Source organism: Lepisosteus oculatus, chromosome 8 (genome assembly GCF_040954835.1).
Source record: "Lepisosteus oculatus isolate fLepOcu1 chromosome 8, fLepOcu1.hap2, whole genome shotgun sequence".
NCBI lineage: Eukaryota > Metazoa > Chordata > Actinopteri > Semionotiformes > Lepisosteidae > Lepisosteus > Lepisosteus oculatus.
This window is the reverse complement of record NC_090703.1, coordinates 7,654,285-7,672,443: the sequence shown is the minus strand read 5'-3', so window position 1 is coordinate 7,672,443 and position 18,159 is coordinate 7,654,285. Positions and strand designations below refer to the sequence as shown.

Sequence of the window (18,159 nt, the reverse complement as noted above, 5' to 3'; positions counted from 1 at the left end):
TTGAATTAGTACAAACAGTTTTGACACTGTCTATTATGACCCATTCAAAAAGCTGTCCAATTGGGAATAGGCTAGAAATAGAGACAAAGAGAGAGAGCTAGTAATTTTTGTTGTAAAAACAGTGGACTTGAATAATACGTTTGAATGATTCTGAAATCAAAAACAAATTAATTGAACTGCTCTCTATGTGCAGAGACACCAGGACCACAACTTCCATAAGAGGTATGTATATGGAGTGATACTGGGTGTCTTAACTACCTTTACTATCGTCTTGTTGTATTGCTGGGTTAAATATGTTCAACTCCAAGTCTTGCTTCCCATCAAGCTGTAAAATTTCACTGGCCTGTTAAATGCTTTTATGAGTTTATAGCAGCATCTTTCTGTGCCGATGACTAAGATCAGATCCTTTCCATTTTCAGCTTTCTCTTTGAATTTCAACAGACCGTTTTTCAGGGCTAGTCCTCATGCCCGTTTGTGCCGAACTCTTTCACCTCTACCTAGGTTGAAAAAAACAAGGATTTGTGCAAACATTTTGGGAAGGTTTTGTTCAATACATAAACAAATAAATAGGCTCTATCTAATCTGTAAGACAAATTATTTCACAAATGGTTGTGTGACATTTTTTCTTAAGAAAGCATGCTATGTCCAGACACATTGCTGTGGTGAACTCTGAAACTCATCTCTGAAATTCACCTTAGACCATCCCATGCCTCTCGGTTCGAGACTTGTCCCGGGAACTGACATGCCTAATAGCTGTCTCTTTTAGCATGTTCTCTCTCTATGGGCTAGAGGTTCAGTAGGCGAAGGCTGAAATGATGGCTTTGTCTCTTGAAGGATGGACCAAGTTTGCTCGTTTGACGCGAGCGCTGACGAACAGCCGCAGTGTCCTACAGCAGCTCACGCCCATGAACAAGGCCGAGGTGAGCCACAAGCACTCCCGGCTGGCCGAGGTGAGTCTGGGGGCGCTGGCACAGGCGTGAGAACATAATGTAGCGGAGCTCGTTCGGAGACGGTGACGTCACCCCCCTCACTGCACGTAGCAGGGACCTCGGCTGCCGGGGCTGGGGGGGGTCTCCTTTAGCTCATGCGGCTGGTTCCCTGTTGCGTTACGCCGGAGACCCGGGTTCGGGCCCCAGGTGCTGCGGGACGGAACGGGTGGTGGAGAGGGCACGAGCCCGCGCGGAACCGCGACGGTCAGAGTAAGAAAAGTTACAGTGGAGGCGGTAGTTAGCAGCTATTGATTCAATGATCTTGTCCACCTTTTCTTGAAGGAAGCCAAAGCTTTGGCATCAACCATTAGGTTGGATAGCTTGTTCTGTATTCCTACAGCCCTATGGGTAAAGGATTGTCCGTTTTAGATACACTTCCGCCTAGTTTCCTCTCGTGTCCTATTGATCGTGTTTCACAGTTCATTTCTAAGAAGTCCCCTGTGTTGACAAATAGTTCTCTGACGTTGATATCCTGGCAGTAGTCACTGACACCCTGACACTGCACTCAGTACACTGCATTGCAGACCTTGGCCTAGTAATTACAGTAATCTCTAATCGATTGCAGTTGCAGTGTAATGGTAGATGAATCTCAGCACGTCTCCCTCTTTAGAAATATCAGTGATAGGTCATTGAAACCATTGCTTGTCATTCATAAGTTGTAATTTATTTGTCGTACAGTATGTATGTTTGATATCATTCGTGACAGGATACTTTTACTGTTAAGATATACAGTACTACAGGTAGTATATTTGTATTACTGTGTAATTTGTTAGTATTACTGTATTTTGTGTAGCACGTTTGTCACTGTAATTTGTCACTGTAATTGGAAGTTCAGCAAACAATGCTGTGGCAGTAATAATCAGCACTAGGTTTCCTGGTTGAGTGTTCACTGGACAGTCTGAGCCAGAGACAACCTGGCAATGACAGCAGAAAGACTGTTTGTTAATTAAAAAGCAGCGCATAAATTATGCATCAAGCAGCTGTGTATTTGGAGCAATAATTGTCAGTTTCTGTTTATACATTATCGTTTGTAACAACATAATCTAAATTACGGTCCCAAAGCCCTGGTTTGGCTTTGCACAGCCTTTTCCAGTATTTATGTTATTAATACTAAGACATCAGTCCAGCATTGCTTTTTCCAGTCACACATCCAGCTTACTTTAAATTACAGAATGTTACAAAAAGACCTTCCATTTTAGAAATCTGCTGCGCTTACAAAATCTGCAAGGAATTGCTTTAAAAGCCTTTCAGCCAGCATCACCACACTGCTAATAAAACTATAGCCTGTCTACCAGTGCACAGAGGAAAATGAGACATAGCTGCATAGTGTATTCTACTCCAGAATTTAACTGGAATTGAATCAACCTCACATATGCCTGGCGGTTTTCACACAGCCCTTTAATAAAGGTATTGTTGTGTCCCTTGAAATGTTGTAGAACGTCACTGAATACCTCTTGGCCACTGGGCATAAGATGAATATTGATATTCCATAAAGTGTTCATATAAAAATCTTCTCATCCAGCAGATGTCTGTGCTTTGTCCTCCTCTGTTCCTGCAACCTGATAGCAGGATCCTTCAGAGACAAAACTACCCAAGCCAGATCTCTGTGTGCTCCCCCTTGCCCACTGAGCACTCTGCCCCGTGCAGATCGGGTCTCACCCGGGCTCAGCCGGGTCACATTGCAGGCAGATATGATCGTGAGCACTGTGAGAAGAAAGCAGCTGCTGCCTAACAGGTTGAGATACAGACAAATGGAGCTACATCCCGCCATCCTCTGAATGAAACCTTCAGCCTCTAGTTTTGCCCTTTTCATATTCGCAGCCCCCACCCCGCCACTTGGTTGGTATTAATATTTCATGGGGGTGCGGGAGCTGTGCTACCAGCCCTGTTGTCAGGCACTGCTGCCTACACTGGTTTCCTCTCCAGCCTCTGACACATAACAGGCTCTCTGTGGCTAAAGACTCAGGCTGTTTGCGGGTGTCAGTGCTGGAATCCCATTAGCATTTTAACTGAGAAACAAATTAAAGCAATATGTCAGGGCTTCACCCTCTTCAGTCTGAACAGCAGAGTCTTCTGCTGGAGAGATACAGCACTTGCTATTGAGCATCCTTCAGTGCTCAATTACTCCCGGCTTAAGCACCATTAGGCTTAATCTTCTGATCTTTCTCAAAATCAGTAATTACCCTGCTATGCTCTGGTACCTGATATGTTGCAAAATATTGGTGACCTTAGGCAATTTAAATCATAAGGCAAATTACAGTACTTGCTTCAGAAGTAATTTACATTTCCCGGCATAAAAAAATGTAAAGATATTTATTTGTTAAAACCTATTTCATGCTGTGATTACAAAGTATAGCAATTCATTGTTGTTTGCGGAAGACCCCTGCTTATTTAGACGAATTCCCATACAGCGAAATATTTTCTTATCTAAATAAAAAAATACCACTTTGAAACATGAACTGAATTTGTGAAGCTAGAAAAGGTATTTTATGAAAGTGATGCATTAAGAGTCCTCTAATATTTTACCTTTATTCAGCAGGAGTGCAGATAATATAATGATAATATCTTAACATGAGTAACTGTCTTGGATCATTTGAAGAGAGCTACTGTTCTGCTTTCTGTGTTTAATCCTTGTTTTGCAATAGGGTCACACAGTTTGATACTCTTAAATTTGATTTAAGAACACTTGATTGTCTGGGGAAGCTACTGAAAATAGTCCAAAAAGGTGAAGAGATGTTTGATGTACTGTACATAAAGCATAAATAAGCACAATATTTTTTTTCTTGTGGTTAAAAGTCTGATTGAATATGAAGGCCTTGCTCTGAATAGTGACGAGACTTTACTATTGAACATAATTTAATATATAGAAATTGGTGCCCTGTATAATTTCTCACATTCTTTAGATCCTTGAATTGCTATTGTATTCGAAAAGAAAGAGTTCTCTTCAGCAGCAGCATTCCTATCCATCAGGGAACATTAGACAGATGTTTTTGAACAAATGAGCTCAAGCTGTATGAGATAAGATAACTACAGGGCGCTGCCACAGTTAATAGGATCTAAGCGCCTGTTGTTTCTTGCTGCATTCTCTCATTGCTGTAGAAGGATTTTTGCACCCATGTGTATAATAAAAAATCTTCAGAGAAAGGTCACACTGTCTAGGAATCAGGAATTCTTTTAGTTAATTGTGATTTACAGCTGAAACAGGAGTTCTGTGAAAGCTGGTTCCGTGAATATTGATCGCGGTGTGTAGGAGAATGTTACCCCATGCGCAAACGTGATTTACAGTGAAATACAAGAGGGGCTTCAGTGTCTCTCTTGAATAAGGCAGTGTGCTCGGGACCCCAGAAGGAAAATGAGCAGGCAAAAGGGAATCATGATACAGTGCCAGGGTGTTTTTCTTATTCCTGTCCCTAAGAGTACCTCAACAAAACTGATAAAATCATTTGTTTATTGAAGCAGCAGATCAGCTAGACCTAAACACAAAAATCAGAACTAACCACACAGGAAAAAATGTACTAATCTCAATCCAAATAGAAAGTACTTGCTATGGCTTAGTTGTAATGTTCAGGGACACTGTAAAGTTTCATATTTTTGATACGGTCTACTGTAACTACCCTTTGGTGATTACTGTCATGATTTTGCAAGAGCAAAGTCTTTATGTGACTTGTCTATGATTTCAGGTTCTTCAGCTTGGATCGGATATCCTTCCCCAGTACAAGCAGGAAGCGCCGAAGACGCCGCCCCACATTATTCTGCACTATTGTGCTTTTAAGACTACATGGGACTGGGTGATCCTCATCCTGACCTTCTACACAGCCATCATGGTTCCTTACAATGTGTCCTTCAAGACCAAGCAGAACAATATCGCCTGGCTGGTTCTGGATAGCGTGGTGGACGTTATCTTCCTGGTGGACATTGTGCTGAATTTTCACACCACCTTCGTGGGGCCCGGTGGGGAGGTCATTTCGGATCCCAAGCTGATCCGCATGAACTATTTGAAAACCTGGTTCGTCATAGACCTGCTGTCCTGCTTGCCATATGACATCATAAATGCCTTTGAGAATGTGGATGAGGTACGTAGGAATTTTTGCCTGTCATTTTTCCTGCCATAGAAACGTCATGGTTGGCATCCTGGAGCTACAGTATCTATTGATTTTATTTTTCATATAAATGTGCAAAACGCTAAAAAAAAGTCAAGTGCAGAGTCAATGATAGACCCAGTGAGTTTTACAAATGACATGCTCATTGCTATCTTTTCTAAGATCGCTAAGACTTTAATACCTAGGTGTGACCCGTCATGCGTGGATCACTGTGTCTGTGCTTCCAGAAGGTGACGTTGGCAGTTTCTGTGGCTGGTTCTCTGTTCAATGTGTTTTTCATTGGCCATGGCCAGGAAGGAGAAATCCTTGACATGCGCAAAGGTGGCAGGGTCTCTTCACTGATTCAGTGGAAATGGGATCTTATTAAGAGGTCGTAGGTCATGTTGGCAGCCCGTGATTAATTAACTTGTATATTTGAGTGCCTAGTAAACCTTCACAAAATATACCGTCTTATGTCTTATGTTTATTGACAGAAATGAAACTCAGTTTATCCTCATGGTCACTTTATGATTGTAAGGTTTGGAGGTCAGCACTATATATCAATTTATTGTCTTTTGCTGAATTCCTGAGAGAAGTGTAAATCTGTGATTTAAATCTTGAACTATTTGCACTGGGAATAGATACCCATCAATTGACCGGCCTTTGGCCCCATTATGACCTCCAATTCGGATGCTTCCTGAACATCATCTGGTAGGACTGTACACTCTACACACAGAGATGTGGAGGTGGATGAGAATGATTGTTCTCAGGGGAGGATATGTGATATGAACACGACGGAAAACTGTATATAAAGCTGTATAATTTGCACTGCTGTGTATTGATGCCTTCTGCAATGTCCTTCTGTGCACATTAATCTCTAGAAGGCGTATTGTGTAGTTGAGCATTTTTCTTCATGCCTCTACACTGTAGACTGATATATGTTATCGCTGGGATGCAGGAAACCTCATGACATGTGATGTTATATTCAGACCTACACGAGGCAAGAAAATAATGAGAATCTCCCATCATATACTCTTGAAGGTCCACAGTGAAAACAGAGTTAATAAGACACTGCACCGCTATCTGTGTTCATGCGCTTCTCTGGGTGAGAAGTGTTTTAGTCATCCACATTTCTTGTTCTAGCGATGTGGAGTCCTATCCTTTTTGAAAGTGGGAAATAACAGTGTTCGTTGTTGTCGTTGTGTGGCTTAACACAAATCCTTACATATTGTGTAAAACTGTCATCAGTCTTTTATTGCAGCTGACTGATGGGATTCTTTGGGTTGTGGTTTCTCAGTCAATGCATATCAAAGAACTTCAGCTCTAAAATAGTTTCGCACCCCCCCATTATTTGGAATTCACACAGTCGTGCTCTAAAACAATCAGTCCGTTTCCCTTAAAATGACATTATCCTGGAATCTGTAATCTAAAAAAAGAAGGTTTTCATCATACATACAGTATGTCTGTGTAAGATTGTCTTTTCAGAATGCACCATTATGTTTTTTTCTTAAAAAATAACAAATCTTGAGGTGAACTATTAGTCTTTCTTTATAATTTATATTTAATGTTGTCATTTAGCTCTGTTTTTATCTCCACAGCACTTAGCTCGATCGGGTGGTTATAGATCTCTCATTGAAAGTCAACCACATTTTCACACAAGTATCCAATCCATTTCGGCCTCATTCAGATAACAATTCATCTACTTGAATCTGGATTAAATCTAGGTTAAAGTTTGTTAGGAACACTCAGAGCCTCTGGACTCAGGGTCTGGAATCCAGCAGGTGTCCAATGTCTCTTGAAATCTTCATCAGCTGAAGCTTTTGGAAAAGGATCAGTTGGTTGTGTAAACCTGTAAATGGATCAATTTAGCTCTTCTCCCAGGAGTGAAACTGTTTATAATTGACGGAGACACAGAAAAGTTGCTGGATTCTGAATCCTGAGAATGGGAGTGAAGACGTCATGAGTTAGAGATGGTTAATGTTTTTTACACTGACGGATCACCTCACAGTCCCCCTGGAGACTGGAGGACTTTATCTAGGTTAGCAGTAACCTGGCTGCAAAGCTTTTCTATATCTTCCAATTATTCTGTGTGTATACAAATTCAAATGAGTGCTGCATACCTACCCATTTTACTGCTCCAAAAGGTTTTAATGAAATATCACCCAATAAAAAGTTAAAACGTTAGTTATACACTTTTACTTGGTCATGAATGGGGTTTAATTTGCATTTTCACAGTGAAGCTCTTGAATATTATCAGAGAGGTAGATTTAGCATTTCCTTTTCATTTTGCTTTAAGAAATATACTACCGTGAACTTTTAGACATCTTAGATATAACCAGGAGTTACTGTCCTGTAAATACAGTATATGTTATGAGTATCAGCAAATCATGAGTGTCAACAATTCACTCAAAGTCTTGACTAGTTTTGTCAAACTGACTGTTAGAATGCAGTTTAAGAATAAAGCAATCTTGTCATTTAGCATATTTAATACACCTGAGAATCTTCATAAACTCATTCATGTCAACTCAAAGCAAAATATTCATGAGCGGCCAATATGAAGTGTTGTAGCAGCTAATCCATCACGTTGACAGATCAAATTGTACCGACATTAAAAAGATTTGCTCCTCCCTACACATTCATAAATGCCTACATTCTGTTTTATAAAAAACAAATCTGTCACAATTAGTTCTTAGTTGAAAGCAAAATGGTTTTGATTTCAGTAGACGTTTGCCATAGAATTGTTTCTGCTCAATGGAAAATATAGACTGAAGAGAGAAGAGCCATATGAAACACCTAATACTTTACACGGCAGTGTAAATCTAACTATAGTAAAATAAATTTCAGCATCCTAATATATCTGCACGATCTGCCACATCATACAGTAGCTACATAGCGCAGGAAACCTTTCCAGACGTGAGCCATTATTTTAGACTTTGATTTCATGGTTTCCAAGGTTACGCAGATCAGCTGCTTCGCAGAGAAGTCAGTGAGTAAACCTTGGCTCCAATAAGGTCCAATGAAGTACTGAAATGACACTGTGAGAAACTCATTGTTCTACTGTAATCTCAGCAGGTGTGCATTTAGGCGCAACAGACTATGTATTCAATACCAAAAACACCTCCTCTACTTGAACTGAGAGCTTGTCTTTCAAGTCTTTTGGCTCTGGAAAGTGCTATTATTCTGCCAGCCTGATTAATCTTTTTTTAAATATTTATTTTACGAAAGAAGTAGATCTTCTCACTTGTATCCTGTTTGGTCACAAGCAAGAATAAATCTCCTTGTCCTTTTTTTTTTGAATGGATGGTCAGCTCTCTCAGCTGTCCTTTCCTCATTCACAGGAATATCAGAGAGGATTTTTTTAGCATTTTTAAAATAAGGTGCACGTCATCCCATCATGAGAGTTCACAAGGTGCAGTGCTCCACAATCTGACTTTATTAGCACAAGAGTGTTTTTATAGGCAGTTACATGAATGTCCATATATTACGCAATAAAGATACTTAGCCAACGCAGAGTTTTGACACTGAGTCAGAAGCAGTAATAAGGACAGTTTATTCAAAACGTGCAACTTTCTGGATGCCCTATCGTACGTCCCTCATGTCCGCACCTGATCTGTTGTGTATGGTGGCTGCCGGTGGAGAATCGTGTGAAATGATGTGTTGGGATGTTTTGGATAAGGTGGTCTACTAAGAAATATATGAAAATTATCATACTTTTCCTTACAGAATTGTGAGTGTTCATAGTTCATGTAGGCTGTGAGACATTTAACAGTTCTGTAGGTAATACAATTCCAAGTAGAGATAATTATGTAATATTTAACCATTTTGAATTTATCACCCAGCTGCCCATGCCTTTAATATAATTATACATATTATAATAATATAAAGGTACCCTTAATAGCCTAGGCAGTTAAATGCTGTTAAATGCTGGTAAAACTGAGTTTTTTTTTTATAACCAGTGCTGCTGACCCATGGTGACCTGATTCTGTTCTTGTGTATTACGTATAATCTAAAAAAAGTTAACCCAACCATTACAAATGTAACTCCTATCTACAATCCAAAATGCAGGCTGCAGATTCTTTTGTCTCGCTTGATAGAGGCAGATATTTTTATCTCATCTCAGAAATTGCATGGTAAGCAAACCGCAGTATATTGTGAATCTCGCATTCCTGAGAATGAATATAGAGGTTCAGTATGCTCCTGTCTCTCTCGAAGACAGTATTCCAGGTGCAGAACCTTCCAAATGAGCCAGGACTGCCCATGGACAAGGGGATCATGGACAATCAGGTGTCCAGCAGCAGAATTAAATTGTAATTGCCATGAGTGCTGTAATTTGTAGTGAAGTGAAAGTTTTATTATGAGCCTTTCAGAGTCTTGTACAGGAGTTGATGTGACCAAAGCCCATTCATTATTTACAAAGACATTGCATAAGTCTTTCCATGCAGTTGATTTCTGAATAATGCATGATAGTGTTAGTAACAATTTTATTCTCCTGGCTTTAGTCTTGTTCATTCATTTTTCAAACCCTAAAATTAAGTGTTGGTCCCTTGATAGGTCTGTTACTGTGGAATTTAGCCAGTGGTCACAAATAAAAAGAGATTTGTTAATCCTGGTATAAAAGTAGGTGACTTAAAAACAGTGCCTATTCTGTTTTGCCACTCTTGAAGTGAAAAATTAATAGTTTGGTGGGAAACAAAGTTTAAAAATACCATCCACCCTAAAATAACCTCAAAGCAGAACACAGGCTATGAATTCCTGTCTGTGGAGATCAAAAGGACAGGAAATCATCTTTCATCTGGGCCTCCTAGTTACCATAAATACTGAAAGTTACCTTCAAAAACAAAACTTTTCAAAGCTAAAGTACAATGGCACATCTTTTAACGCTACTTATACTTTTAAAACTACCAAGTAACTATCATTCAATGTAATCTCAGTGTTACAATGTTGCAGTTTTTGAATTTGTCCTTGCAGCTGCAATGAAAATTGTCTTTAGCTTTCAGTAAAGAGCTACTACTATTAACTTCCTCCATGTATTTTTGGACAGAAAGATGCTCAGAATTCTATTACGTTAGAGTATTGTACACCCGTTGTAGCAGAAACAATGCATTGCTCAATTCTCCAGGGCCCTGCAGAATTTACATAGTGAAGTCTCTAAACCTATTGTTTTTAAGGACCCAATTTTAGGTGCTCCATCGATCAGGTGACAGCGAGCCAGAACTCATGAGCTAAGAAATGCTTTTTCTGGTGGACTACTTTAGTTGCAATAACCACGTTATTAGATTTTTTTTATCAGCTCAGAAAGTTTCTCTTCTGTGCCTTTTCATCCCCGGGAACATTAAAGCATAATGAAAATACCGAAGACAAGTGTAATACTGCCGACTGGAAATTCAGGTGCTGCATGTTAGTGTTAGTGGAGTAGACGCAGATGCTGCTGTTTGCTATTAAAAACATCTTAATGGAAATAAAATCATCAGACTGCACTACCTACTATCTTTGGCAATGAAAATGTCTGTGGATGCAGCAGTAATTAAATATTGCTTATGATAAACACATACGTAACAACGCTTGTCACCACAGCACATTTTGGGGGTATTTTACCAAAATTAATGCCATTGTACAGGATTATTTAGAAATGTATCATTTTCATGGAATATACTGTTTCCTCTGACTAGACAACTAGACTGTATTTCTGTTGTATGGATTAGAAATTTTACTAATTTCTTGGGAGCTTTAGATTTTTGGGTGCCTAATTGTGAAGAGACATCACTTCAATGCACACAGTGCAGTTTATCATTAGTTTCTTAATCACTAAGCACGTTACATGCAATGTGTGGCAAGAGATCAAAGAGCTCTAAAGCCCTTATCTAAAGGAACTTTTCAGCACATTAGCTTTGAGCAGCTGAAATCTATATTAATTACATAATAAATGGTGTGTGTGAGCAACTGATCTTTGTCATGCAAACATGTACAGTACCGTAACTGCTTGTATAATTGCATGTGAAAGTGATTACAACTAAATCCAAACACATCTCAACGCGTACTGCATTTGTTCTAAGCCTCTGTATACTATAGGAAAATTACCCTAGTTTGATTGTCATTCTGTTAAACATACAACACCTCCTTTTTCTCCTGTTGTATCATTTGTAATTGCATATTAGCAAGTACTCTTCTGTTTGCTTTTACTTTGTCTCTGTTCCAGCATCCAAGCTTGGAAAAATACCATTGGAGGCTCCTAGAAGCAAATAATTACGCTGTCAAGGACAAAAAGAAAAGTAATTAAAAAGCCATAGCCTAATGATGGTTGAAATGTTAATTCAATTTATACAGCGTTTGTTATTTTTAAACACGGATCCACTTTCAGAGGCATTGTCATGGATCTGGCTACAAGTGTGCCTGTAATGGCCATGTTTATGAATGCTAATTAATAGATGCTTTACGGTGTCCACCCCTGAGCTTCTACTGCCCCTGAGCCACTTCCTAAGCTCAGTGCTCTCTCAGTAGATACTCTCATGCAGATGCTGTGTACGTGCTATGCTCCCGGAGAAAATGGGAGACTGCCATAGCATGAAAACGTCACCAATAAGATAATGGGAACAAATCAGATGCAGCTCAATTGAAAGGGCCAGCACAATGAAGATAATTGAATAATGAGGGATAATATTCTCTGATAACACTCAACATGCAGGGGCTGGGAGATTATTAGAGCTTGACAACATAATTAGCCCCATCAGCTCGGTGATGTGGTGGATTGGAGCACTGGCTAATGTGCCAAGAAGCCAGTGTGCTTGTGTGCATGCCTGTGCAGTATGTTATTTACCTCAGCAAAACCTTTCTTGTGCCACATCCCGAAATTGACAACATGTTGCCCCTTTGCACACTCCTATCCAAGTGGATGACCGGCTTTCTGTTACTCACACTGCACATATTCCTCTGAAAAAAAGTTATTTCTTTTGAGATATGCAACTGTGGAACAGTTTTTGGAGACCCAGACGAGTGGCTATGAAGGTTTCCCCTGCAGCTCACTTTGGGCTCAGTTCTAAATCACTGTATCTGTATACAAAGGTCACAGAATAGCCATCTTTTCCTGGTGATACCTTTGAAGAATCAGAGTGGAAGCACTAACGCAGGGCAGGTTGCAGGTCTTGCAGCATAAGACTTTAAATTCTGCAACTAAGGGGCACTGTTTGACACTTTCTCACCAAGGAGTGGGTTGGGCTCAAACCTTGCACATAGAGGAAGGCTGATGTGCTGTCTGTGTGTGTAGGGGGTATCAGTAAAGTACAGCTTTCGGGCAAACAAGTATCTATTTAATGGTTGAATAATCCGTGCATCCATGTGTGATCATTCCTGAAAATTTCACAGTCTGGAATTGAAAAAGTAGCCGCAGATGCCTATAGATAACCATGAGCCCTTGTGCTTGTAAAAGCAACAAATTAACATGATGAGTCAGGTTATACTTACTGTACTGTAAACAGGATGCCCTTTATGGAACCAAGGTATGGTGGTGACCCTATTTATGGAGCAGGAATGTTTTACTGATGCTGCCGGAATGCGGCCTCCTTTGTCACAGACCAGGAAGTCAACTTCCGCTTATCCTTCACTTCCTGTTCTGAAGGCAGTGAACTCTGTTGTCAGAAGATGCAGATAGTTTCTTCTCAGAACGGGCTAAGAAAGCTGTCAATTAAGCCCACTTCAGAAGGGGAATTAACAAGTCTTCCATTTCCAATTCAAATGATTGCGGGTTCTTGAGGAAATTAGCTCAGAAACTGATGCCTGCTTGAGTGTAATTAGTACTTAGGCAAATAAGCCTTCTGATGGGTTACAGTGTGGCGTGGAGAGAGGGATCTCCAGGGTCTGGCTGTAGTCTTTCTCTCTGGGCTCTTTGTTCAAGACGTCTGCCTTGCGGATTGTGGATTTTATTATTTTCTTTGTTTTTTAGTATGGAATCTTGTTCTTACTCCTCTAGCTGTGCTGCTCCTAATTTCATCCACTACTAATAAACCAGAGCATGAAAGTCGGAAGTAAAGCATTGCCATCCTGAGTAAACCAGACAGACCTGTGAAAGGGAAAAGCACATCGATGCAGACTCTTACCATTCCTTCCTGTCAATGGCCTGCAGTTCACCCATGGATTACCATCAGTAGACCGTTTACAGCCAAGGTCACCTCTTCCATCTTCCAGGAATGGCTATAATTGCAGCACGTAGTGACGTAGTCATGGCAGTGCTTTTTTATTCTAAATAGGTTTTGGGCTATTGTTACTATTGTCTCCCTAGACAAAGCAAAGTCTCTGAAAATATTTACAGTTGATATGAAGCTGGATAATTGTTTGTGCTAATCAATATATGACATTGTGATGGCATACTTAATATACTGTAGCACTACTTTACACAGTCATTTTTAAAGAAGCTCAGAAAGTCAGTCTTCCTCACTAATGAGACATATTTGATGATATTAAAGAAGTTCTTTATCTGCAATATCCAGTACAAGCACTTAAGTATTATTAAACATTATTATTAAACATTAAAACCTTTATAACTGGTGTGACTGGTCATCCCCCCCTCCTTGTGCACCATTTTTCTAATTAAGTGTTCAGTTCCTGGGATGTCGGGGTAGATAAAACCACCACAATGCATTACGATGTGACCATTTTGAATGCAGTGGGACATGCACCGGGACAGCGGAACAATGCATGTGTCTGTCCCCAGTGCAGTGGCCGTGATTATTGTGTCCAGCAGGCCTGACCCTGGTGTCCGTGTGTCTGTCCCGCAGGGAATCAGCAGCCTGTTCAGCTCCCTGAAGGTGGTCCGGCTGCTCCGCCTGGGCCGCGTGGCCCGGAAGCTGGATCACTACCTGGAGTACGGGGCGGCCGTGCTGGTGCTGCTGGTGTGCGTGTTCGGGCTGGTGGCGCACTGGCTGGCCTGCATCTGGTACAGCATCGGGGACTACGAGGTGATCGACGAGGTCACCAACACCATCAAGACGGACAGCTGGCTCTACCAGCTGGCCATGAGCATCGGCTCCCCGTACCGCTACAACACCAGCGGCTCGGGCCAGTGGGAGGGGGGGCCCAGCAAGGACTCCCTGTACATATCCTCCCTCTACTTTACAATGACCAGCCTGACCACTATTGGATTTGGAAACATCGCTCCAACCACCGATGGGGAGAAGATCTTCTCTGTGGCCATGATGATGGTGGGCTGTAAGTATGCTGGCTGTTTCTTTGGTCTTATTAGCTAGCGATTTATTTGCCTGGCGCTCTTGTCCGAAGCCCCCATATTAGTGTTTCCCCTGGGACTTGAACGCCCAAGCTTCCAGTTACAAGTCCATAACTCTGCCTGCTCCACACTGCTGATAGTATTCAGATGTACTTGCAGCTGATTCTAAATAATTGACATCTTGAAATAAGTCAGTAATTTTTCCACTGTGTAGGAGCACAATTCAGAACCTGAAGTTAAGTACACTGGCTCCACTACAGTCAGACCAGGGAGAATATAATAATAAACTTTATTTTATATAGTGCCTTTAAAGGTGGCTTCTCAAAGCACGAATCAGAGACTCATTTATTTTGTACCTAAGCTTAACAAAACTTTCTCTTTTCTAGAAGACTCAGGTCTAGAGCAGGAGCAACAGTAGCTCAGGATACTATCAAACAGAGATCTGATCCATGAGTCTTTGATTTTGAGGCCAGTATCTACGAGTCTTAGTTTTGATTAAACAGTTTTCATAGTAGATTTTAGACACGACCGAGAGTCACAAGCAGGAGCAGCTGGCCAGGAGTCTTTCGTCATGTCTGGAACAGAGATGTCCTGCCACAGAAAGGACAAGAACTACTCGGGCTTCTGCTGTCTGATAACCACTGCTAATGTCCCTTTGTTATAATCGGCACTTGTAAAAAATAGCAAAACAAATTTAAGACTTTATTTACCGTTAACATTTTACAATGCACATTTATTGACAAGTCAGACTCATTGACAACAAATTCTACTAGCAAGTGAGTGTTTCTCCATTCTGTTGTCAGAGCTAATAAAGGTATGAATTGATAAATAACAGATACTTGTCTTTACTAAGCAGCCTTCTTGTTTTCATCTTGTTAAAATGTGCAGGGCTGAGGTTGTCATCAAGGCGGTGAATGACTGTTTTTGATAAGCCTTTTCTGTATCAGATTTGTATTTTTGTGGACAAAAAATGTTGGCTAACAATATTGCTTTTAAAAGGTCGTCACAGTAAAGCATCATGACTTAGTGACATGGATGAGTTGGATCGTTATTTGAGACACAGTCATGCCCTAATTTAGAAAAGGTTATAGTGACTCAAGGACTGGTTATACTGGCCTGAAACCTGCGGTCTATTGCACAGGATCAGTCGGTGAAGGATCATTTTATTGGCCCTGTTCCCCACATGCAGAAAAACAGCCAATTAAAAGGTCCCCTGGTCGGGCCTAGTTAAGACCAATCTATGCTGCTGTAGGTCCATGGAGACATTATTAAAACTGAGATCTCATAATACTGTCACTCTGAAAGCCACACTAACTGCAGGAACAGTGCTGAGTTTTGCTCCCGTGTCACCTGCAGCTCACATTGCAGCTGACAGCTTCTTTATTTATTCTGTGTCATGTTGCCCCCATCTGTACAGAAACTCACATGACATGTGCAGGCTGGTCTTACTGCCAGAGCAGGGCACAGAAGAATCAGTCAGGGAACGAGCTTGCAACACCTGAGCAAAGCACAGGTCCGCCAGCAGTCAGATGGCAGGGACCGCAGAGCATGACTCTGAACTCAATACACAGACCTTTGAACCAATCCGTCCTTTACATGAACACACTGAGAGGCCTGAAGAATGCAGCACAGGCTATTGGTTCCAATTGTTGCGTTTGTAAAGCCTTTCAGTGTTGATATTGAAATGCATCCCAACTCTTTATTTAAGCATTAGGCGTCCTTTTCATTTTTCAGCCTGCTTGCTGATTTACCCTTGCAGAATTCAGTGTTTGAATTTCTGGAAAGGATTTCTGACCCCATGGAGGAATCTACAGTAGGTCTTTGGGCTCAGTTCTAAAACCCTGTATCTGTATACAAAGACAAGGGTGTAGTAACATCGTTAAAGCTCACGATTCACAGAGTAGCTGCTAGTGAGATGTCATTTTGTGCTATTTTTAAGCAATTGAACAATTTAGTCCGTGTAAAATAATTTGAAAAAAGGAAAGATGTCTCTTGTGAACTTTGGGTTTGTTCTGTCACCGAAGACATTCCATCGTGATAGAATGGCTGCTTTACAAAGTCAAATAATAATCTCAAACTAATCATTGAGTTTTCAAAAATTCATGCTTTAGATTTATTTCCACCTTGGCAGATTATAATTATGTGCCTTTTTCTGGTCTGTATTTCATCAAAACATTTTCCCGAAAGAAAATACTGACAGGGCAAAATGCGTGCCGCAGTATTTTCATTTATTTCGGCAAACAGCAGTATGGTGTTATTTCAAAGCTGTGAAATCTGTTTCTAATAACAAGAAGGTTCTGTAATTTTGTTCACAGACGGCTGCTCTGTGGGCAGTGCTTTCTACAGCTGATGCTGCAATGTCAAACCACAGAAGCATTTTGCTATTTTGATGTCCTTTGTAAAATCATAAAAACAGAAATAATGAAATACCTGGATTTAAAAAAAGCAGAAGTTCACTACTCTGTAATTATGGGGCACAGTGCTGAGCTTGTGTACGAAATCCTCTCTGAGACAGGCAAGCACAGACCTGCTGTACCTAATTAATAATGCAGATGCAGATGACTTTTTTCTCAAATTCTTTTACATAACACCTGCATGTCCCTGAAATGGTGCAGTTCTCAGTCGCTGCGAGTGGCAAAGTGATTTTGGCAGCTGCCCAGTGAAACACTTCTGCTTACTTGGAAGGATTAATATTTAATCTAAATAAAAATGCTTGCTTACAATGATGGCCCTAAAGTGGTAGGATCAGGTGGCATTTTCCATAGCAACTGAAAGCAGTGCAGTACCAGTCCTGGTGTTCAATAAGGCCCTGTGGGTGAAAGAGCAGAGACAACTGGCAGACTCTGAACACAGCGCCTTCCAAGGATTCTCTAAAAGTTAGATGTCTAATCTCATAAGTCGTTTTTTGCTTTTACTGTTTCTCTATGGCATTCCCCCAAACACACATTTGCCAAATAACTGCACTCTTAAGGGACACGATAGCATTACTTGGAACATTTGGAACATTAGCTACTTCATTTTTCTTCTGTCTTAATAAGTAGATGATGAGTTTTTTTTAATTGTAAATTGCTATCCGCACTGGCATTACAGTATGTGAGGAAGCTACAGTGAGTCTCATAGTTAGAAACCGGTCATGAACAGCTCCTCTCCCAGGTGTCAGGTTTCCTAATTTTAACCCTAAATCACATTGTTTTCATCCTTGGATTTCCAGAGCAGGTGAAGCTGTAGTCAAGAAAGCGCTCACACCCTCATGCTGCGCTGAGAATGGGTGCTGACTGAGCTGTGCTGAGTGACGGCTCCAATTGGGCCTTAGATCAGAAGCATTGAAGACTGTAATGCACACACACAGTAGCAATTGAATGAGACATGTGCTGTGAATCTATTTTTCTTCTTCTGTTAATTTTTCGTAGGCAAGCATTAACGGGTTTCTAGCTGTTTATGCTCCAGGAGACCCTCGTTGTGTTGCCCCATGCCTTGGAGAGGGAAAAAAAAAGGACAAAAAATAAGTTTCGGATTGCAACTCTTGCCTGTGTCTTGAGGAGTGCGATGACTTTTTGAGCTGACCCACAAATTGTGCTGATTCATAATCTCTGTCCATAGAAGTTTAACACTATTGTTCCCGTGCAACATGACGTGTTCCTCTCCTTTTCTCCAAGAGCTGCTCGATACCCATGATGTTTTCAGTTTTCCTACATCAGAGAAATGAACATCTTGTTTTAGCATCTGGTCTCAAAGCACACAGCTTGTTTTGCGTGTTGAGACATTCCTACTCACTCACATGCTTTGATATCCAGACTAATATTTCTGAGCCGTGTCACATGACTCACAATCTGAGAGTAACTGTTCAAAGCAGAACCCCTTGAGAAAACATGTTCTG

The 18,159-nt window shown here is 40.8% G+C and overlaps 1 protein-coding gene across 1 annotated transcript in view; it reads left to right on the top strand.

The window, feature by feature from the left end:
• Nucleotides 1–18,159, top strand: part of kcnh5b (potassium voltage-gated channel, subfamily H (eag-related), member 5b) — a 105,440-nt gene that overhangs the window by 25,923 nt on the left and 61,358 nt on the right. Inside the window, exons 6-8 of the mRNA XM_006632330.3 lie at nt 835–950; nt 4,670–5,062; nt 13,837–14,266. Coding sequence (XP_006632393.1) covers nt 835–950; nt 4,670–5,062; nt 13,837–14,266 — 939 coding nt within the window. The remainder of the gene's footprint in view (nt 1–834; nt 951–4,669; nt 5,063–13,836; nt 14,267–18,159) is intronic.